Source organism: Amblyraja radiata, chromosome 4 (assembly GCF_010909765.2).
Source record: "Amblyraja radiata isolate CabotCenter1 chromosome 4, sAmbRad1.1.pri, whole genome shotgun sequence".
Classification (NCBI taxonomy): Eukaryota; Metazoa; Chordata; class Chondrichthyes; order Rajiformes; family Rajidae; genus Amblyraja; species Amblyraja radiata.
In genome coordinates this window covers 27,957,676-27,980,942 of record NC_045959.1, presented here as the reverse complement: position 1 = coordinate 27,980,942, position 23,267 = coordinate 27,957,676, and the positions used below count along the sequence as shown (strand labels likewise).

General features: G+C 41.3%; 1 protein-coding gene across 1 annotated transcript in view; it reads right to left on the bottom strand.

Annotated features, from left to right (window-relative positions):
* Positions 1-17,225, bottom strand: part of pkhd1l1 (PKHD1 like 1) — a 178,669-nt gene extending 161,444 nt beyond the window's left edge. The window contains exons 1-2 of the mRNA XM_033020374.1: positions 17,162-17,225; positions 14,449-14,632 (exon numbers count right to left, since the gene is read on the bottom strand). Coding sequence (XP_032876265.1) covers positions 14,449-14,632; positions 17,162-17,225 — 248 coding nt within the window. The remainder of the gene's footprint in view (positions 1-14,448; positions 14,633-17,161) is intronic.
* Positions 17,226-23,267: the final 6,042 nt, after the last annotated feature.

Below are 23,267 nucleotides of genomic sequence, written 5' to 3'. Positions count from 1 at the left end.
ACTGCATTCCTCAATTCGCTATCATTTACCATGTACGTCCTATTTTGATTTGTCCTGCCAAGATGTAGCACCTCACACTTATCAGCATTAAACTCCATCTGCCATCTTTCAGCCCCCTCTTCCAAATGGCCTAAATCTCTCTGTAGACTTTGAAAATCTACTTCATTATCCATAACACCACCTATCTTTGTATCATCTGCATACTTTCTAATCCAATTTACCACACCATGTCATATACATCAATGATCATCCAGATCATTGATGTATATGACAAACAACAGTGGACCCAACACAGGTCCCTGAGGCACCCCATTAGTCACCAGCCTCCAACCTGACAAACAGTTATTCACCATTACTCTCTGGTATCTCCCATTCAGCCACTGTTGAATCCATCTTGCTACTCCACCATTAATACCCAACAGTTGAACCTTCTTAACCAACCTTCCATGTGGAACCTTGTCAAAGGCCTTACTGAAGTCCATATAGACAACATCCACTGCTTTCCTCTCATCAATATCCCCAGTAACCTCTTTAAAAAAAATCAAGAAGATTAGTCAAACATGACCTTCCAGGCACAAATCCATGTTGACTGTTCGTAATCAGACCCTGTTTATCCAGATGATTATATATATTATCTCTAAGTATCCTTTCCATTAATTTGCCCACCACTGACGTCAAACTAACAGGTCTACAATTGATAGGTTTACTCTTAGAACCCTTTTTAAACAATGGAACAACATGCGCAGTACGCCAATCCTCCGGCATCATTCCCGTTTCTAATGACATTTGAAATATTTCTGTCATAGCCCCTGCTATTTCTACACTAACTTCCCTCAATGTCCTAGTGAATATCCTGTCAGGACCTGGAGACTTATCCACTTTTATATTTTTCAAAAGTGTCAGTACTTCCTCTTCTTTGATCCTCATAGTTTCCATAGCTACTCTACTTGTTTCCCTTACCTCACACAACTCAATATCTTGTTCTTGGTGAATACTGAAGAAAATAAATTGTTCAATATCTCCCCATCTCTTTTGGTTCTGCAGATAGCTGTCCACTCTGACTCTCTAATGGACCAATTTTATCCCTCGTTATCCTTTAGCTATTAATATAGCTGTAGAAACCCTTTGGATTTACTTTCACCTTACTTGCCAAAGCAACCTCATATCTTCTTTTTGCTTTTCTAATTTCTTTCTTAAGATTCTTTTTACATTCTTTATACTCCTCAAGCACCTCATTTACTCCATGCTGCCTATAATTATTGTAGATCTCTCTCTTTTTCTGAACCAAGTGTCCAATTTCCCTTGAAAACCATGGCTCTTTCCAATTATTACTCTATCCATACAACGGATGCCCTGGAACGCCCCTTCTCTAAGCTCCAGGGAAATGCATGTATGTGAGTGGATGTGATGGGATATTCCGATCTGGTATTCTCACATCATGCATGAAGCTAGTTTGATCGGATGGGCCTAATCCTAAGGCTCAGTGATAGAGCTTGGATAGATTGGAGCTTGGATAGGGATTGGGCCTATCATCTGTACATCTACCACTCAAACAGTTCATACAATTGGTTGGTTCTGGCCATCGGTTAATTGTAAGATTTCACAATGCAATGCCAGCAAACTCGGCCCCGTCAACTTTACCCCATTCCATCAAAATGTATCCACCTGTACGGATCTCACATTGATGTCAAGCAAGGGTCATCGCCTTTGCTTTCAATTACTCAGGGCTCCCTTCAATACTTGGTGAGACCATGGCTGGGTCCAAACCCGATATAGCCATACCTCTCGCCCATGCCAATGATGCAATTCCAAGTGTGAATGGGATCCAGTCTGCCCCATGAGTAGGGCCACCCACTCAAATAGGTTGCCAGCTGGGTAACTAGCGAGTGAGGTGCCTAGCCAACTACTCGAAGGAACCTTCATGCAGAGGTGTAGCTTAAATCTTGTCATCCCCCAGCGGTGAAATCAGTGCAGCTCTCGAATCTCCCAGCAAACCAGTGCATTCAATTAGTGGCATCTGCTTTGATGTGCATTGCATACTTAATGTCCAATTAAGAAACCTTTACTGCTTTTATGACTGAAATGTTATCAGTAAAATATGAATGGATCTTACCTTTATTTCCCTCTAGGCGAACTATTAATAAGCAACTGCCACTACCTGCCCCTCACCCCGGTTAGACCTCCAATAGATTATGTAATTATGCATCTGCTATAAACATACCCGGGCAATAAATTCGCCTGCTTTGAAAAACAGCTTAATACTTCTGATAAACTTTTAAACTTGCAAATATAAAAATGATTCAGCCTATTGCTCCACAGGAAATTGCAAAACTTGGCATACTCATTTGCTTGAACTACAGTGGTGTAGCTGGTAGAGCTGCTGTCTCACAGTGCCAGAGACCTGCGTTCGATCCAGATCTCGGGTGCTGTCTGTGTGGAGTTTGCACGTTCACCCTGTGACCTTGTGGATTTCCTCTGGGTGCTCCGGTTTCCTCCCACATCCCAAATAAGTGTGGGTGTGTAGGTTAGCCTCTGTAAATTGCCCCCTGATGTATAGGGACTGGATGCAAAAGTACAATAACATAGAACTAGTGTGAACAGGTGAAGGCGGTGGACATGGATTTGGCGGGCCGAAGGGCCTGTTTCAATGCTGTATCTCTGAACTAAACTAAACTAAAATACTTCTTATATCTTAATCAATTGTATCCCTTAAAATTGCTGATATAACAAGATATTTCTGATACGACTGCCAGCAAAGCTTCACAGGTCATTCTATTTCAGCAACAGAATCATTGGGACAAATTTGACAGCTATCACCATGCTCCCTCTGAAAACCCTGCATCACTTTGTGTGAATCCCAAATTACTCCAGCTCAGTTCACTGACATTCACTTGCAAAATATTTGAATGGGCGATCTGTGCTTCAGCAAACCAGTACATTAATTTACTGGAATTTGCTTTGAAGTGCATTGCACACAATGTCCAATTAAGAAACCTTTATTCCTGCTTCTTTTACGATTGAAATATAATCAGTAAAATGTGAATGGATATTACCTTCATTTACCAGGTAATTGTCCAGAGTTATAAACTTCATCCTCACTATTCTCCCTATCGGCTCACTACTGTGTGATCAAATTCTGCTCTACCTCCATTTACAGGTTTACAGATGACACCATTGCAATGTGTCGGAATTGAGCTATGATTAGATGGAGTACTGGAAGGAAATAGAGAACTCAGTAACATAATGCCAAGACAACAATCTCTTCCTCAAGATGAAGGAACTAGCTATTGACCTCGTGAAGTGAAATTGGAGTGTACCGGCAGATTTAGAAATAGTTAATTCTCCGTTAACAACAGAATGGTCCTCCCACAAACTGGGGCGTGGTCCCAATCTTCCAACCTACATCATTGCAGACCTTACACTTTTCATTAATCTGCATTTTCTCTGTAAGTGTCAAACGATAATTCTCTTACCAAATGTTCTGAAATCATATTTTTCTCTTTGAATTACTGTTTATGAATTGATTGTACTCATATATGGTATGGTTTAACTGGATAGCACGCAAACACAGCATTTCATAGTATCTCAGTACACGTACCAATAGTAAAACAATACATGCCCAGCCAAGCACTATACCTATTTTATATCAGGTACTCGAACCACGAGTGATAAGTAATAGTGCTGGCTCTCTGAATTCTGGCTTTAGTTATGCATTTTTCTCCTCATAGCGTCATAGCATGATACAGCAGGGAAACAGGCACTTTGACCCAACTTGCCCACACCGGCCTACATGTTCCAGTAAAACTAGTCCCACCTGCCCACTTTTCTTCCATATCCCTCCAAACCTGTCCTATCCATGTACACGTGTAACTGTTTCTTAAATGTTGGGATAGTCCCGGCCTCAACTACCTACTCTGGCAGCGTGTTCCATACATCCACCACCCTTTGTGTGAAAATGTTACCACTCAGATTCCTATTAAATCTTTTCCCCTTTACCTTAAACCTATGTCCGCTGGTCTTCGATTCCCCTATTCTGGGCATGAGATTCTGTGCATCAGCATGAACTATTCCTCTCATGATTTTGTACACACTAGTTCTCTTGAAATTTGTCTGCTGTTTTCTTAAACATTACTTGAGGAAATGCAACTTCACAGTGTGAAACAAACCCTTTGCATTGAAGGAGAATGGAAACAGAACAAATCTCAATAAACTTGAGATAGACACAAAAAGCTGGAGTAACTCAGTGGGACAGACAGCATCTCTGGAGAGAAGGAATGGGTGACGCTTCTGGTCAAGATCCTTCTCCAGTTTTTGTGTCTATCTTCAGTTTAAACCAGCATCTGCAGTTTTTTCTTACGCAATAAACTTGAGGTTTTTTTCAGCGGTTTGGGATTTTTCACGATGAATTCTATGTCAGTGTCAATTAAGAAGAGGTCAGTGTGTCTGTTACTGAACATCAGGTGAGATTTCCAAATCCCATTCAGTGAACTCATGGTTGTTACTGACATATTCTACATGGTAAAGAATTTCTTCAGACCACAAATTCCATCTTGTCCCTACTAGCTGTCGACAAAAGGACATTTTTTCAGATCAATGTGAAGTTTCTCTGCAAAGACTCCTTTGAAACATAGTTTGTATGCTGGAACTTATTGTTTAAAGTAGCTGTGAATTTATCAACTTGAGAGAAATGAAGGCGCTGCTAAATGCAACCCAGAGGAGCAACATGCGTGCTACAAGATTACAAAGCATTACAAAATAGCTTCTTTAGAATTGAATTGTGTGCAAGTACAGTATGTGGCATTGTCTGTCAGTGTCCTGGATACATGTCAACATGATACTTGTATCAATCAGAATTATCATACAAGTATCATACAGGTTATGATACTTGTATCAATCAGAATTTTTAAAATGTCAACAGTGGTTTCTGTTTTTTGACCCACACTGGAATACAGCAAAAATATACAGAACCTGGGTATCTTAATCAAATGCAGGGAATGGAGGGATATAGACCATGTGCAGTAACTTGGCATCATGCTCAGCACAGACATTGTGGGCTGAAAGACCCATTTCTGTGCCATGCTAATCTAGGTTCTCACATAGAACATGGAACAGTACAGCAGAGAAACAGGCCCTTCAGCCTATAATGTCTGTGCCAAGCAAAATTAAATTAGCCCCATCCACCTGCAAATAGTCGATATCCTACATTCTCTGCCTGTTCATGTATCTGTCTAAATGCATCTGAAATGCATCTGAAACATATCGTATTGGCTTCCACCTCTGTTCCTGGCAGCGCAATTCAGGCACTAGCCACAATCTCTGTGTAAAACGCTTGTCCTTTAAACTTTTCCCCTCTGACCATAAAGTTATGCCCTCAAGTGTTTAATATTTCCATCCAGGGAAAAAGACTATGAATATCTACTCTACCCAAGTCTTTCATTATTTTATATACTTCTATCAAATCTCTTCTCTGCCCCTGACAGAGAAAACAATCAAAGTTTATTCAATCTTCTTATAGATGATATCCTATAATCCTAGTATTCTAGAAAACCTCTTCTGCACCATCTCCAAAGCCTCCGTCATTCCTCTAATGGGGTGACCAGAACTGCATTCCAAGTACTCTAAATATAGCATAACCATATAACCATATAACCATATAATCATATAACAATTACAGCACGGAAACAGGCCTACTCGACCCTTCAAGTCTGTGCCGAAACACTTTTTTTCCCCCCCTAGTCCCATCTACCTGCACTCAGACCATAACCCTCCATTCCTTTCCCGTCCATATACCTATCCAATTTATTTTTAAATGATAAAATCGAACCTGCCTCCACCACTTCCACTGGAAGCTCATTCCACACAGCTACCACTCTCTGAGTAAAGAAGTTCCCCCTAATGTTACCCCTAAACTTCTGTCCCTTAATTCTCAAATCATGTCCTCTTGTTTGAATCTTCCCTACTCTCAATGGGAAAAGCTTATCCACATCAACTCTGTCTATCCCTCTCATCATTTTAAAGACCTCTATCAAGTCCCCCCTTAACCTTCTGCGCTCCAAAGTATAAAGACCTAACTTGTTCAACCTTTCTCTGTAACTTAGTTGCTGAAACCCAGGCAACATTCTAGTAAATCTCCTCTGTACTCTCTCTATTTTGTTGACATCCTTCCTATAATTAGGCGACCAAAATTGTACACCATACTCCAGAATTGGCCTCACCAATGCAAAAGTAACCAAAGTTTTATACCACTGACTGGCATTATTGCCCCTTTCATAAACTGGCAGACATGAAAATGGAACAAAAATCTCACCCTCCTCACTTTGTTGCTGCTCACCCTCCTCACTGAAGCCTGGCATTCACCAAACCTTGCACTTTCACCTACCTGCAGCACCTCAACGCGAAGCAACTCTCCTCAAAATAGTCACCCTGTGAGAGACTGCATCTCTTTTCTGTGCTGCTAAACATTTCACAAGAAAAGCTTACAAGCTGCTCACTGAATTTGACATTTTAAACTCTCATCGCCCCTCCCCATCCCAACCCATCCTTGCTACTGAGCCTGTCAAAAGGAAGTCTAACTTAAAGAAGAATATGGATTTATTCCCTATGGTCTAGTATCCAGCATTCATTCCTTAACCAAAGTATAAAACTGCATGGGAGCTTGATAGGTGGAAATTGGCAGATGCAATTTCTTCATTACAGCATAGGTTACTCTTCAAAATTACTTAATTGGTTTAATATATATTGAAATAGTCATAAATCATATGAAACACTGTATAAATGCAAATCTTATTTATATAATCTATAACATAAATCTATATTTAAAATAGAGGCTACAGCTGCAGATTAGTAATCACATATAATTACACCTACCTTCCAACCTATGTCTGATCTTCCCTTTCGTTCTTCCCTCACCACTTGCCCCTGCTTCTGCACTTATTCTTCCATGTTCTTTCAAATTTTTGGAAGATCCTCAAACAGAAACTTTATTTCCTTCTGTTCAAATGCTGTTGTATGGCGAGAATGCCCGGCATTCTCTCTTTATATCATGGATTTAAGTGTCACACAATAGATTCGGCTAATTCAGTTTTGGATGACTTGTATAAACACGTTGAGATACGAGGACAATCTGAAACTATGCAAATTGTTTCCACAATACCAGCCCTTCCTTACAGTAATCCTTGATGGTTAAAGCATTGTGTGCAGCCAACATGTTTTGACCTGTTTCACTTCCTGTAATCGGATACTAACTCCAGTTTATGATGGCTTTCCTATTGTTAGTTGTTAATCATGGTGTTTGTTGCAAAGAAGCATATTCAGGGGAATGAAAATCGAAACAGACAAATTCTACATAAGGTTTCACAATAAGACTTGCAATCATATGGAAAGTGTTGTGAGGTGAATCCTTGAGAATATCCCAAAATAAGTTGAGTCATGGAGTCATAGAGCTATGCAGCTCAGAAACAATTCTTCAGCCCTCGTCGACCTTGCCGACCAAGTTGCCTAAACTAAACTCGTCACATTTGCCTGTGCCCAGCCTAGATCCCTCCAAACCTTTCCAACAATGTATCTGTCCAAGTGTCTTTTAAATGTCGACAGTATGAAAGACCTCCAGCTACAGGGGCAGCTCCATCCACATTGTTCAATCAACATTACTGAAATATTATTCTGTTGTCATTTCATTGGTGTTGTGGTATTATCATGAAGAAACAGCAGCATCATGGATTAGATATATGGCTGTTGTGCAGATGTCCCCATCCCTCATGAGTTATGCCCCTGTCCCACTTAGGAAACCTGAACGGAAATCTCTGGAGACTTTGCGCCCCACCCAAGGTTTCCGTGCGGTTCCCGGAGGTTGCAGGTAGTGCAAACAGGTAGGGAGACTGACAAAAACCTCCGGGAACTGCACGGAAACCTTGGGTGGGGCGCAAGGTCTCCAGAGGTTTCCGTTCAGGTTTCCTAAGTGGGACAGGGGCATTACTCAGACATGTTCTTAGGTAGAACTTTGATGAATGCCACATACAATGATGATTGGATCAAAAAGATTAATTAGTTTGGTGGACATGACCATTGAACAGTATGTTGACCCTCTGCTAAAATTCCTCTCAGCAACTAGTGTTCTTAATTATGGCTTCCTTTAATTTGCCACAAATGTTTGGATTAAAGGCATGGAGTCTTACTGCGTGGAAACAGGACCTTCAGCCCAATTTTCCCACACCGGCCAATATGTCCTATCTACACTAGTCTCACCTGCCCGCATTTGGCCCATATCCCTCTAAACCTGTCCTATCCGTGTAGCTGTCTAAATGTTTCTTAAACATTGCAATAGTACCTGCCTCAACTACCTTCTCCGGCAGCTCGTTCCATACATCTGCCACCATTTGCATGAAAATGTTCCCCCTCAGCTTAAACCTAAATACCCTGGTTCTCGATTCCCCTACTCTGGGCAAGAGCCTCTATGCATATACCCAATCTATTCCTCTCATGATTTTGTACAGCCCTCATCCTCCATCGCTCCAAGGAATAAAGTCCTAACCTGCCCAACCTCTCCCTATAGCTCAGGCCCTCGATTCCTGGTATAGCCTGGGACTGGATGTTAAGTAACCCGTCAGGCTTTGGGAGGATGCCACTAGCTACAGACAGACAGAGCAAAATTCTGGAGCCAGGAAAACGAAGGAGTGCAGTGAATATGGTCACATCATTGACATCTGGTGGGAGCAGAGCTGATGGTAACTTCACGGCAGTACAGCCTTGAGAAGATTAGACATATTGCAAAATAACTCTCTAATGAGGAGATATGACCAGGCAACATAATTAAGTTCTCCCTAGCCTGATAAGGAATGAAGATTTTTTTTGTTTATTCAGCCCTTGGTGAAGTGACAGCTTGAAATGATTGACTGAGAAGCCATTGGGTTAGAACAAAAGCTTCCTTTGGGAGATTGAAGGAAAATTAGTATAAAAGATGGGCGATCTGAGACATCGGCAGCGACAACCAGGGAACAACCATCGCAACAAGGAGGGACCTGAGTCCGAAGCTCAGAGAAGACTACCCCCTATCTGGCCAATTCATTCATACGGGTAAGTGTTTAAGAAGTAATGTTGAAATAGTAAAGTCAATGAGAAGTTATTAGAAGTCAATTGTTTACATGAATGTTTAAAGTTACTCCAGTGTTAATAAAGATTAAATTTAACTGAACTGAACCTTGATTTAGAGTCTTTTGTTCGACACATCAGTTGATACCCTATAGAGGTAATAGGGTCAACATTTTGGCGTCCCTGGGTGGGCACCTTTGAGTGGTCAATTTATGTGGCCCCACCATGCCCAAATCACAGACGTGCCGAACAACAGTGGTCGTGGAGGGACTGGGCGGGAATTTGGCAGGGAAGACAGTCACTGAGGATACAAAGGTCATCTATACGCCCTCCTGACTGCACATCAGAACCGCCGGACGGACACTTACCCCGCTCGCCTCCCCAGCTCTTGGATGGGGTCCAGAAACATTACAATAATGGGCAAGTGCCCAGATAGGGAACAAGTGCTCCAGGAGTATCTCGATCATAAATGGCCGATGTGGGTCGAGTCTCCAGATAAAATATTAGTGGGTCCGGGACCCGTAGGACAGAAGTATTGGGAAGAAGCTGGGGAACATCAAGCAAAACAAGCCTCAAAGCTTTGTAAAGCTACAGCAATAGCTAGTGGTAAGAGTGAGTTATGGGAGAAATAAATTGAGAATTCAAAGTTGAAAAAGGATTTAGAAATTGTAAAACAAGAAGCGCAAGAGAATCAACTGCAGTTAAAGAAGGAATTGGAAGGAGCACCAAATCATCAGCTCCATTTAAACCAGGAATTAGAAGCAGTAACAATAAGTGAGTGAGTAACACAAGAAAGTAGCAGAGGGGGAAAAGAAGAATCAGCTGCATCTAATGTTGCTGGCGTTTCGCTTACTAACTAGTACCCGAGAGAGAAACTCGACCACACAGACCTCTTCCTGGGTTTCTTGCTAGCCTTTCTTGTTGTACTCCTGCCTGGCTGATCTGTAAGTATGAGGGCTGCTGCTAACAGACGTCTCTGCTGTTGCTGTAGCAATAAAATCTGTAGTTCTTCCATGATGGTCATGATGCAGAATAAGGAAGCAGGGTATTCTAATGACGTCACGCGCACCAGACGGCTGTGCTGACGCATAATGACGCGTGATGACGTGTGATTTGCGTGCGACGTCGCGCATCACGACGCGTCAACCTATTCTACATATGACGCGTAAATGAGGCGCAAATGACGGCCAAGTGGGACAGGCCCTTAAGATTGAAGATCAGATACAGGCTCAAACCACAGACAATGAACTATAACAAATCCGAGATGGAGTTTACCCAGTTTCACATGACAGCTAAGATACAAGACTTGTCCTTAACAATGTGGTACCCACCCAAGATCATAATTTAAAATGTTCAGGGATACCAAGGGGTTGAAGCAAGCATTGGATGAATTAAAATCTTGTGTTGGTGGCCAAGTATGGATAATGACATAAAACTCTATGGGGGATAACTGTTTGGTGTGTGCCCAGAATAACCCAGATCACTATGCAAACTAAGGAGAATTTACCAGACCAGTGAATGGTCCCTGGACAAACTTACGGGTAGATTACATTGGCCCTCTGCCACCATGCAAGAGGAAATGTAAGTATATCTTGGTAATCATTGACACATTTACCAAATGTGTTAAAGCTTTTCCTATCAGGTATGACACAGCTAATACCAGGGGTGATATACTGGTATGGCAGATATTTACCAAATGTAGACTTCCACGCAGCATTGAGTCAGACCAAGGCTCCCATTTTACTGCCCAGGTCATGCAGAATGTAATGCCCTTATTGGGACTTAACCAGAAACTCCACCTAGCATGCCATCCGCAGTCAAGTGGTATAATTGAAAGAATGAATAGAACGCTGAAACCATGATTCAGAAAACTGACCAACGGAACAATTCAAAGTAAAGGAATCATTCAGTGAACAACCGCCAGTAGCACATCCTGGTGGATGCACATGAGACATTGTCTCTGCCTCTTAGTTTGCTATCGAGATTTTTCAGATGGCAATTTATTAACTTTCCAATGTTGAACTTTTGATTGCCATTACTACTCAGGGATGTGGTGGAGATACAGTTTACGCACTCACTGATCATCCAGTCGTTGTTTCTTGATTAAATAGCCTTTTAATGAAGTAGTACAAAACAAAGAAATGATTCATATAACTTTTCGCTCTTACTAACTGTTTCATCCGTGTCATGTCACCATCGCGTCTTATGGTAGTGATCGTGGAAAAAAACTGTTGTCTTCACCAACCCTCCAGGCTAAACTGAACTCTCAACCTATGTGTCTGCGCTAGCCTCCTCAGATATAGACACGCCCTTCTGCGGATCAAATCCCACCCACAAGCATACAAAAAGTTAATACTAGAGATATCTGGACATGGCTATAATATACCAACAGTAACTAACTTAAGCATAAATGGCTCCGACACACAGGCCACTAATTGTTCTACGTACAAAACGAAGCAATTACCAATAGGCATTAAAAGGAGGTTAACATGTATCAAAAACAAAAGAAATATACACTATATGTAAGCATTCAAACTTCTTTAGTGATTCTTCTATCTTCTTCTTCAGCTTCTAAGAGCAGACATATCCTGGTTATCGGTCTTACCAAGATGTTGTTCTCAGTCTGAAGTCGTACTGTATGCACCAAACCTTTAGCATCTGGTATGATCTCTAATATTCTGCCCTGGAACCTCGTGGTGCAGTTGAATCAACCAACAAAACGATATCACCTGGAATAAAATGTCTTCTAACCCTTGGATTAGAGGCAAATATTCCTGTGCCCACCATTTCCAAAAAAGACCTGCCATGTATTGTTCCTGTCTCCATCTGCATCTAATGTACAAATCTTCCTTCACAAAGACCCCAGGTAATATTGGATTGGTCTTCAACAGAAGATGATTCGGTGCAAGTGCTTCCAGATACCTTGGATCATCAAAACTCTTGGTAATGGGTCTGTCATTTAAAATTGTTTAACTTCACAAAATAAAGTTTGCACTCCTTCTTTGTCCAACACATTTCGAACCATGTGGATCAATTGTTCCCAAACACTGCTGTGATGGGAATCCGCTAGGGTATTAAAATTCTATCGTATCCCTTGCTGAAGCATCGTATCCCTTGCTGAAATACATTCTTGCCATAGAGGGAGTGCAGAGAAGGTTCACCAGACTGATTCCTGGGATGTCAGGACTTTCATATGAAGAAAGACTGGATAGACTCGGCTTGTACTCGCTAGAATTTAGAAGATTGAGGGGGGATCTTACAGAAACTTACAAAATTCTTAAGGGGTTGGACAGGCTAGATGCAGGAAGATTGTTCCCGATGTTGGGGAAGTCCAGGACAAGGGGTCACAGTTTAAGGATAAAGGGGAAATCTTTTAGGCCCGAGATGAGAAAAACATTTTTCACACAGAGAGTGGTGAATCTCTGGAACTCTCTGCCACAGAAGGTAGTTGAGGCCAGTTCATTGGCTATATTTAAAATGGAGTTAGATGTGGCCCTTGTGGCTAAAGGGATCAGGGGGTATGGAGAGAAGGCAGGTACAGGATACTGAGTTGGATGATCAACCATGATCATATTAAATGGCGGTGCAGGCTCGAAGGGCCGAATGGCCTACTCCTGCACTATTTTCTATGTTTCAATGTTTCTATATCATTCTGTATTTTATCCTGATTTAAGCCTTTAAGTGCTTCTTTCAATTCTCTTTTCACTCCGATAAAATTTGTACCATTATCTGATCTTAAAGATGAAAATTGACCTCGCCGAAAGATTAATCTTCGTAATGCTTGAATGCAGGAGTGTGTCAAATGTAGATGGAACTTTAAGATGTACTGCTCTGCTTGCCATGCAAGTGAAGATGACACCATACCTTTTTACAAGACCTCATCCTCTTGACCTCTATAGGACTGAAGTAATCTACTCCGACATCTGTAAATGGAGCCTGATCAGGTAGAATCCTCTCCAGAAGTAAGTCTGCCATTTTCTGTTCTCCAACTTTACCACGCTGTCATCTACACCCAACACAGACCTTTCTTGCAGCAGAATTAGCCTTGATAATCCAATGCCTTTTACGAAGTTGCGACAGCATATAATTTCTTCCCCCATGTCCACTTTGTTCATGGATATGTCGTAACAGTAGTGTTGAAATATGAAAGTCCTTCGAGGGAATAATAGAATGCTTAGCCTCTTCAGGCATCGCCAGTCTATTCAGGCGACCACCTACTCTCAGAAGTCCTTCCTCCAGTACCGGATCTAGCTTGTACAAATGACTGCTTCTTTCAACAGCATGTACACCAAGTTCTAATGTTGATAGCTCTTCTTTGAATTTTTGTCTTTGACAGAAATAAATAACTGCATTTTCTGCCTTGAGAAGATCATCAGGACGTAAACAGTAGTGTTGAAATATGAACTGGGTGTTTATGCGTGCTATTTTTATGATATTTATTTTAGTTGTTTATCTTTTTAAATATTTTACCTTGTATGTATCGTTAGCTTTTAGAAATGTTTGAATGGTGCACTGACTGGCTGACATTTTACAATTTCGTTGTACATGGTTCATGTTACAATGACAATAAAGAAACTATTCTTCTATTCTAAACACTGTCCGCAGTATGACGCCCTAAAGACTTGCATCATTTTATCAATCTTTTCCTCTCGTTTGCCAGGATCCTTTTCAAAGATACCTTCACAAATGCGCCGGGCCACAAACATCAAGCAGGACACATCACACCCTGCCAATCACCTTTTCACTCTGCTACCCTCTGGGAGGCAATTCAGGTCTCTGAAGGCTCGCACCGGTAGACTAAAAAATAGTTTCTACCCATGTGCAATAAAATAACTTAATTTTAACAGAGAACACTGGGGAAGCACAATATAATTTGGGGTGCAAGATAATGCGCAATATTCTTTTAAAATATTTTTAATACCTATTTAATATTTTTTTTACCGATATGTGTATATGTGAGTCAATGGCTGTGTTTGTTCTTTTTTAAACCGAAGGAGATGCAATGGAATTTTGTTGCACAGTATTGTGCAATGACAATAAACGTATTCTATTCTATTCTATTCTAGAAATCTCCTTTCTTTTTCGAGCCAACAGCAAGAACATTGTCCTTAGTTTAAGAAACCAAACCACCACAGTCTTCAGCTTATTCCATGATGAGAAATGGGTAATTAAATGGTTTGTTGGGTCTAATGGATCCTTGACAATTACGTTCACTGTGATGTCTTACTTAATTTCCGGATCATTAGCTGGAATTTCAGATTCCACGTTAAGCTTTGGCCATTCTCTGTCTGGCTTACAGAGAAACTCTTGTCCCTTTAGGTTCCATCCCTTGAGTGATACACCCCATGGTGTGGGATATACCAAAGCTCTCCATCACTTCGATTCAGCTGGTCCACTGGTACCATTTCAGCATAATCATTGTCAATCATTTCCTTTAGGAAAGATGTATATTCATCATGAAATTTCATATTCTTGCCAAACCTGCGTTTCAGGTTCTGGATGCGCTGCTCGGCAATGCAACGGTTATTCGGCAGACTAACACTTTCTTGTTTGAAAGGTAAGTCTAGACAATAGTGTCCATCTATCATCTTTACTGAGTGCTTCATAATATCCAAGAACTTTACTTCTTCTCTGGACGTTTCTTCTGATTCCTTGCTCGTTCTCTCATTGAAGTCATGATTGTATTGCTTAATGAGTAGCTCCTCTAAGTTTTCAGTATATATTTGATTGACAGCAGCAGCAGGGAAGTTATTCTTATCCCGGCTTTTGTTGTTCCTTCTCAACGGGCCATAGATAACCTATCCAAGTAGGGTCCTCATGGCAAATGGTCCATCCCCTTGACGGTTAACAAACTCTCTAGCTTCGAAGCATTTGTTCCAATGAGTAGGTCGATACCAGAATCTATTTTAGGAATCATGATATTCTTCAAGTAAGGCCATTGTTTCAGGTCTTCCTGCTTGGGTATGTTTAGATGAGAAACAGGCATGGTCTTATGTGTAAACACATCAGATAGTTGTATAAAATCGTCTTTATCCAGACTAGATCAATCTGAAGAAGAAAAAGACTAAGATCAGTCTGAAGAAGGGTCCCGACCCAAAACGTCTCCAATTCCTTCGCTCCATAGATGCTATTTCCAAACCTGTGATATTATGACGATCGTAGCATTTCCCTTCATTTATGGTACGCAAGAGAATCTTATGTAGACAAAAAGCTGGAGAAATTCAACGGGTGAGGTAGCATCTATGGAGCGAAGGAATTGGTGACATTTTGGGTCGGGACCCTTCTTCAGACTGATCTTAGTCTTTTTCTTCTTCAGATTGATCTTAGCAAGAGAATCTTAGTCTTTTGTCCTGCAATATCCAGCCTTCTCATCAAGCTTTCTCTGCAAAAGGTAGCTGACCTTCCATGATCCAAAAATGCATATGTTTGCAACACTGTAAGTCCTAACCTGCCCAACCTCTCCCTATAGCTCAGGCCCTCGATTCCTGGTATAGCCTGGGACTGGATGTTAAGTAACCCGTCAGGCTTTGGGAGGATGCCACTAGCTACAGACAGACAGAGCAAAATTCTGGAGCCAGGAAAACGAAGGAGTGCAGTGAATATGGTCACATCATTGACATCTGGTGGGAGCAGAGCTGATGGTAACTTCACGGCAGTACAGCCTTGAGAAGATTAGACATATTGCAAAATAACTCTCTAATGAGGAGATATGACCAGGCAACATAATTAAGTTCTCCCTAGCCTGATAAGGAATGAAGATTTTTTTTGTTTATTCAGCCCTTGGTGAAGTGACAGCTTGAAATGATTGACTGAGAAGCCATTGGGTTAGAACAAAAGCTTCCTTTGGGAGATTGAAGGAAAATTAGTATAAAAGATGGGCGATCTGAGACATCGGCAGCGACAACCAGGGAACAACCATCGCAACAAGGAGGGACCTGAGTCCGAAGCTCAGAGAAGACTACCCCCTATCTGGCCAATTCATTCATACGGGTAAGTGTTTAAGAAGTAATGTTGAAATAGTAAAGTCAATGAGAAGTTATTAGAAGTCAATTGTTTACATGAATGTTTAAAGTTACTCCAGTGTTAATAAAGATTAAATTTAACTGAACTGAACCTTGATTTAGAGTCTTTTGTTCGACACATCAGTTGATACCCTATAGAGGTAATAGGGTCAACATTTTGGCGTCCCTGGGTGGGCACCTTTGAGTGGTCAATTTATGTGGCCCCACCATGCCCAAATCACAGACGTGCCGAACAACAGTGGTCGTGGAGGGACTGGGCGGGAATTTGGCAGGGAAGACAGTCACTGAGGATACAAAGGTCATCTATACGCCCTCCTGACTGCACATCAGAACCGCCGGACGGACACTTACCCCGCTCGCCTCCCCAGCTCTTGGATGGGGTCCAGAAACATTACAATAATGGGCAAGTGCCCAGATAGGGAACAAGTGCTCCAGGAGTATCTCGATCATAAATGGCCGATGTGGGTCGAGTCTCCAGATAAAATATTAGTGGGTCCGGGACCCGTAGGACAGAAGTATTGGGAAGAAGCTGGGGAACATCAAGCAAAACAAGCCTCAAAGCTTTGTAAAGCTACAGCAATAGCTAGTGGTAAGAGTGAGTTATGGGAGAAATAAATTGAGAATTCAAAGTTGAAAAAGGATTTAGAAATTGTAAAACAAGAAGCGCAAGAGAATCAACTGCAGTTAAAGAAGGAATTGGAAGGAGCACCAAATCATCAGCTCCATTTAAACCAGGAATTAGAAGCAGTAACAATAAGTGAGTGAGTAACACAAGAAAGTAGCAGAGGGGGAAAAGAAGAATCAGCTGCATCTAATGTTGCTGGCGTTTCGCTTACTAACTAGTACCCGAGAGAGAAACTCGACCACACAGACCTCTTCCTGGGTTTCTTGCTAGCCTTTCTTGTTGTACTCCTGCCTGGCTGATCTGTAAGTATGAGGGCTGCTGCTAACAGACGTCTCTGCTGTTGCTGTAGCAATAAAATCTGTAGTTCTTCCATGATGGTCATGATGCAGAATAAGGAAGCAGGGTATTCTAATGACGTCACGCGCACCAGACGGCTGTGCTGACGCATAATGACGCGTGATGACGTGTGATTTGCGTGCGACGTCGCGCATCACGACGCGTCAACCTATTCTACATATGACGCGTAAATGAGGCGCAAATGACGGCCAAGTGGGACAGGCCCTTAAGATTGAAGATCAGATACAGGCTCAAACCACAGACAATGAACTATAACAAATCCGAGATGGAGTTTACCCAGTTTCACATGACAGCTAAGATACAAGACTTGTCCTTAACAATGTGGTACCCACCCAAGATCATAATTTAAAATGTTCAGGGATACCAAGGGGTTGAAGCAAGCATTGGATGAATTAAAATCTTGTGTTGGTGGCCAAGTATGGATAATGACATAAAACTCTATGGGGGATAACTGTTTGGTGTGTGCCCAGAATAACCCAGATCACTATGCAAACTAAGGAGAATTTACCAGACCAGTGAATGGTCCCTGGACAAACTTACGGGTAGATTACATTGGCCCTCTGCCACCATGCAAGAGGAAATGTAAGTATATCTTGGTAATCATTGACACATTTACCAAATGTGTTAAAGCTTTTCCTATCAGGTATGACACAGCTAATACCAGGGGTGATATACTGGTATGGCAGATATTTACCAAATGTAGACTTCCACGCAGCATTGAGTCAGACCAAGGCTCCCATTTTACTGCCCAGGTCATGCAGAATGTAATGCCCTTATTGGGACTTAACCAGAAACTCCACCTAGCATGCCATCCGCAGTCAAGTGGTATAATTGAAAGAATGAATAGAACGCTGAAACCATGATTCAGAAAACTGACCAACGGAACAATTCAAAGTAAAGGAATCATTCAGTGAACAACCGCCAGTAGCACATCCTGGTGGATGCACATGAGACATTGTCTCTGCCTCTTAGTTTGCTATCGAGATTTTTCAGATGGCAATTTATTAACTTTCCAATGTTGAACTTTTGATTGCCATTACTACTCAGGGATGTGGTGGAGATACAGTTTACGCACTCACTGATCATCCAGTCGTTGTTTCTTGATTAAATAGCCTTTTAATGAAGTAGTACAAAACAAAGAAATGATTCATATAACTTTTCGCTCTTACTAACTGTTTCATCCGTGTCATGTCACCATCGCGTCTTATGGTAGTGATCGTGGAAAAAAACTGTTGTCTTCACCAACCCTCCAGGCTAAACTGAACTCTCAACCTATGTGTCTGCGCTAGCCTCCTCAGATATAGACACGCCCTTCTGCGGATCAAATCCCACCCACAAGCATACAAAAAGTTAATACTAGAGATATCTGGACATGGCTATAATATACCAACAGTAACTAACTTAAGCATAAATGGCTCCGACACACAGGCCACTAATTGTTCTACGTACAAAACGAAGCAATTACCAATAGGCATTAAAAGGAGGTTAACATGTATCAAAAACAAAAGAAATATACACTATATGTAAGCATTCAAACTTCTTTAGTGATTCTTCTATCTTCTTCTTCAGCTTCTAAGAGCAGACATATCCTGGTTATCGGTCTTACCAAGATGTTGTTCTCAGTCTGAAGTCGTACTGTATGCACCAAACCTTTAGCATCTGGTATGATCTCTAATATTCTGCCCTGGAACCTCGTGGTGCAGTTGAATCAACCAACAAAACGATATCACCTGGAATAAAATGTCTTCTAACCCTTGGATTAGAGGCAAATATTCCTGTGCCCACCATTTCCAAAAAAGACCTGCCATGTATTGTTCCTGTCTCCATCTGCATCTAATGTACAAATCTTCCTTCACAAAGACCCCAGGTAATATTGGATTGGTCTTCAACAGAAGATGATTCGGTGCAAGTGCTTCCAGATACCTTGGATCATCAAAACTCTTGGTAATGGGTCTGTCATTTAAAATTGTTTAACTTCACAAAATAAAGTTTGCACTCCTTCTTTGTCCAACACATTTCGAACCATGTGGATCAATTGTTCCCAAACACTGCTGTGATGGGAATCCGCTAGGGTATTAAAATTCTATCGTATCCCTTGCTGAAGCATCGTATCCCTTGCTGAAATACATTCTTGCCATAGAGGGAGTGCAGAGAAGGTTCACCAGACTGATTCCTGGGATGTCAGGACTTTCATATGAAGAAAGACTGGATAGACTCGGCTTGTACTCGCTAGAATTTAGAAGATTGAGGGGGGATCTTACAGAAACTTACAAAATTCTTAAGGGGTTGGACAGGCTAGATGCAGGAAGATTGTTCCCGATGTTGGGGAAGTCCAGGACAAGGGGTCACAGTTTAAGGATAAAGGGGAAATCTTTTAGGCCCGAGATGAGAAAAACATTTTTCACACAGAGAGTGGTGAATCTCTGGAACTCTCTGCCACAGAAGGTAGTTGAGGCCAGTTCATTGGCTATATTTAAAATGGAGTTAGATGTGGCCCTTGTGGCTAAAGGGATCAGGGGGTATGGAGAGAAGGCAGGTACAGGATACTGAGTTGGATGATCAACCATGATCATATTAAATGGCGGTGCAGGCTCGAAGGGCCGAATGGCCTACTCCTGCACTATTTTCTATGTTTCAATGTTTCTATATCATTCTGTATTTTATCCTGATTTAAGCCTTTAAGTGCTTCTTTCAATTCTCTTTTCACTCCGATAAAATTTGTACCATTATCTGATCTTAAAGATGAAAATTGACCTCGCCGAAAGATTAATCTTCGTAATGCTTGAATGCAGGAGTGTGTCAAATGTAGATGGAACTTTAAGATGTACTGCTCTGCTTGCCATGCAAGTGAAGATGACACCATACCTTTTTACAAGACCTCATCCTCTTGACCTCTATAGGACTGAAGTAATCTACTCCGACATCTGTAAATGGAGCCTGATCAGGTAGAATCCTCTCCAGAAGTAAGTCTGCCATTTTCTGTTCTCCAACTTTACCACGCTGTCATCTACACCCAACACAGACCTTTCTTGCAGCAGAATTAGCCTTGATAATCCAATGCCTTTTACGAAGTTGCGACAGCATATAATTTCTTCCCCCATGTCCACTTTGTTCATGGATATGTCGTAACAGTAGTGTTGAAATATGAAAGTCCTTCGAGGGAATAATAGAATGCTTAGCCTCTTCAGGCATCGCCAGTCTATTCAGGCGACCACCTACTCTCAGAAGTCCTTCCTCCAGTACCGGATCTAGCTTGTACAAATGACTGCTTCTTTCAACAGCATGTACACCAAGTTCTAATGTTGATAGCTCTTCTTTGAATTTTTGTCTTTGACAGAAATAAATAACTGCATTTTCTGCCTTGAGAAGATCATCAGGACGTAAACAGTAGTGTTGAAATATGAACTGGGTGTTTATGCGTGCTATTTTTATGATATTTATTTTAGTTGTTTATCTTTTTAAATATTTTACCTTGTATGTATCGTTAGCTTTTAGAAATGTTTGAATGGTGCACTGACTGGCTGACATTTTACAATTTCGTTGTACATGGTTCATGTTACAATGACAATAAAGAAACTATTCTTCTATTCTAAACACTGTCCGCAGTATGACGCCCTAAAGACTTGCATCATTTTATCAATCTTTTCCTCTCGTTTGCCAGGATCCTTTTCAAAGATACCTTCACAAATGCGCCGGGCCACAAACATCAAGCAGGACACATCACACCCTGCCAATCACCTTTTCACTCTGCTACCCTCTGGGAGGCAATTCAGGTCTCTGAAGGCTCGCACCGGTAGACTAAAAAATAGTTTCTACCCATGTGCAATAAAATAACTTAATTTTAACAGAGAACACTGGGGAAGCACAATATAATTTGGGGTGCAAGATAATGCGCAATATTCTTTTAAAATATTTTTAATACCTATTTAATATTTTTTTTACCGATATGTGTATATGTGAGTCAATGGCTGTGTTTGTTCTTTTTTAAACCGAAGGAGATGCAATGGAATTTTGTTGCACAGTATTGTGCAATGACAATAAACGTATTCTATTCTATTCTATTCTAGAAATCTCCTTTCTTTTTCGAGCCAACAGCAAGAACATTGTCCTTAGTTTAAGAAACCAAACCACCACAGTCTTCAGCTTATTCCATGATGAGAAATGGGTAATTAAATGGTTTGTTGGGTCTAATGGATCCTTGACAATTACGTTCACTGTGATGTCTTACTTAATTTCCGGATCATTAGCTGGAATTTCAGATTCCACGTTAAGCTTTGGCCATTCTCTGTCTGGCTTACAGAGAAACTCTTGTCCCTTTAGGTTCCATCCCTTGAGTGATACACCCCATGGTGTGGGATATACCAAAGCTCTCCATCACTTCGATTCAGCTGGTCCACTGGTACCATTTCAGCATAATCATTGTCAATCATTTCCTTTAGGAAAGATGTATATTCATCATGAAATTTCATATTCTTGCCAAACCTGCGTTTCAGGTTCTGGATGCGCTGCTCGGCAATGCAACGGTTATTCGGCAGACTAACACTTTCTTGTTTGAAAGGTAAGTCTAGACAATAGTGTCCATCTATCATCTTTACTGAGTGCTTCATAATATCCAAGAACTTTACTTCTTCTCTGGACGTTTCTTCTGATTCCTTGCTCGTTCTCTCATTGAAGTCATGATTGTATTGCTTAATGAGTAGCTCCTCTAAGTTTTCAGTATATATTTGATTGACAGCAGCAGCAGGGAAGTTATTCTTATCCCGGCTTTTGTTGTTCCTTCTCAACGGGCCATAGATAACCTATCCAAGTAGGGTCCTCATGGCAAATGGTCCATCCCCTTGACGGTTAACAAACTCTCTAGCTTCGAAGCATTTGTTCCAATGAGTAGGTCGATACCAGAATCTATTTTAGGAATCATGATATTCTTCAAGTAAGGCCATTGTTTCAGGTCTTCCTGCTTGGGTATGTTTAGATGAGAAACAGGCATGGTCTTATGTGTAAACACATCAGATAGTTGTATAAAATCGTCTTTATCCAGACTAGATCAATCTGAAGAAGAAAAAGACTAAGATCAGTCTGAAGAAGGGTCCCGACCCAAAACGTCTCCAATTCCTTCGCTCCATAGATGCTATTTCCAAACCTGTGATATTATGACGATCGTAGCATTTCCCTTCATTTATGGTACGCAAGAGAATCTTATGTAGACAAAAAGCTGGAGAAATTCAACGGGTGAGGTAGCATCTATGGAGCGAAGGAATTGGTGACATTTTGGGTCGGGACCCTTCTTCAGACTGATCTTAGTCTTTTTCTTCTTCAGATTGATCTTAGCAAGAGAATCTTAGTCTTTTGTCCTGCAATATCCAGCCTTCTCATCAAGCTTTCTCTGCAAAAGGTAGCTGACCTTCCATGATCCAAAAATGCATATGTTTGCAACACTGTAAGTCCTAACCTGCCCAACCTCTCCCTATAGCTCAGGCCCTCGATTCCTGGTATAGCCTGGGACTGGATGTTAAGTAACCCGTCAGGCTTTGGGAGGATGCCACTAGCTACAGACAGACAGAGCAAAATTCTGGAGCCAGGAAAACGAAGGAGTGCAGTGAATATGGTCACATCATTGACATCTGGTGGGAGCAGAGCTGATGGTAACTTCACGGCAGTACAGCCTTGAGAAGATTAGACATATTGCAAAATAACTCTCTAATGAGGAGATATGACCAGGCAACATAATTAAGTTCTCCCTAGCCTGATAAGGAATGAAGATTTTTTTTGTTTATTCAGCCCTTGGTGAAGTGACAGCTTGAAATGATTGACTGAGAAGCCATTGGGTTAGAACAAAAGCTTCCTTTGGGAGATTGAAGGAAAATTAGTATAAAAGATGGGCGATCTGAGACATCGGCAGCGACAACCAGGGAACAACCATCGCAACAAGGAGGGACCTGAGTCCGAAGCTCAGAGAAGACTACCCCCTATCTGGCCAATTCATTCATACGGGTAAGTGTTTAAGAAGTAATGTTGAAATAGTAAAGTCAATGAGAAGTTATTAGAAGTCAATTGTTTACATGAATGTTTAAAGTTACTCCAGTGTTAATAAAGATTAAATTTAACTGAACTGAACCTTGATTTAGAGTCTTTTGTTCGACACATCAGTTGATACCCTATAGAGGTAATAGGGTCAA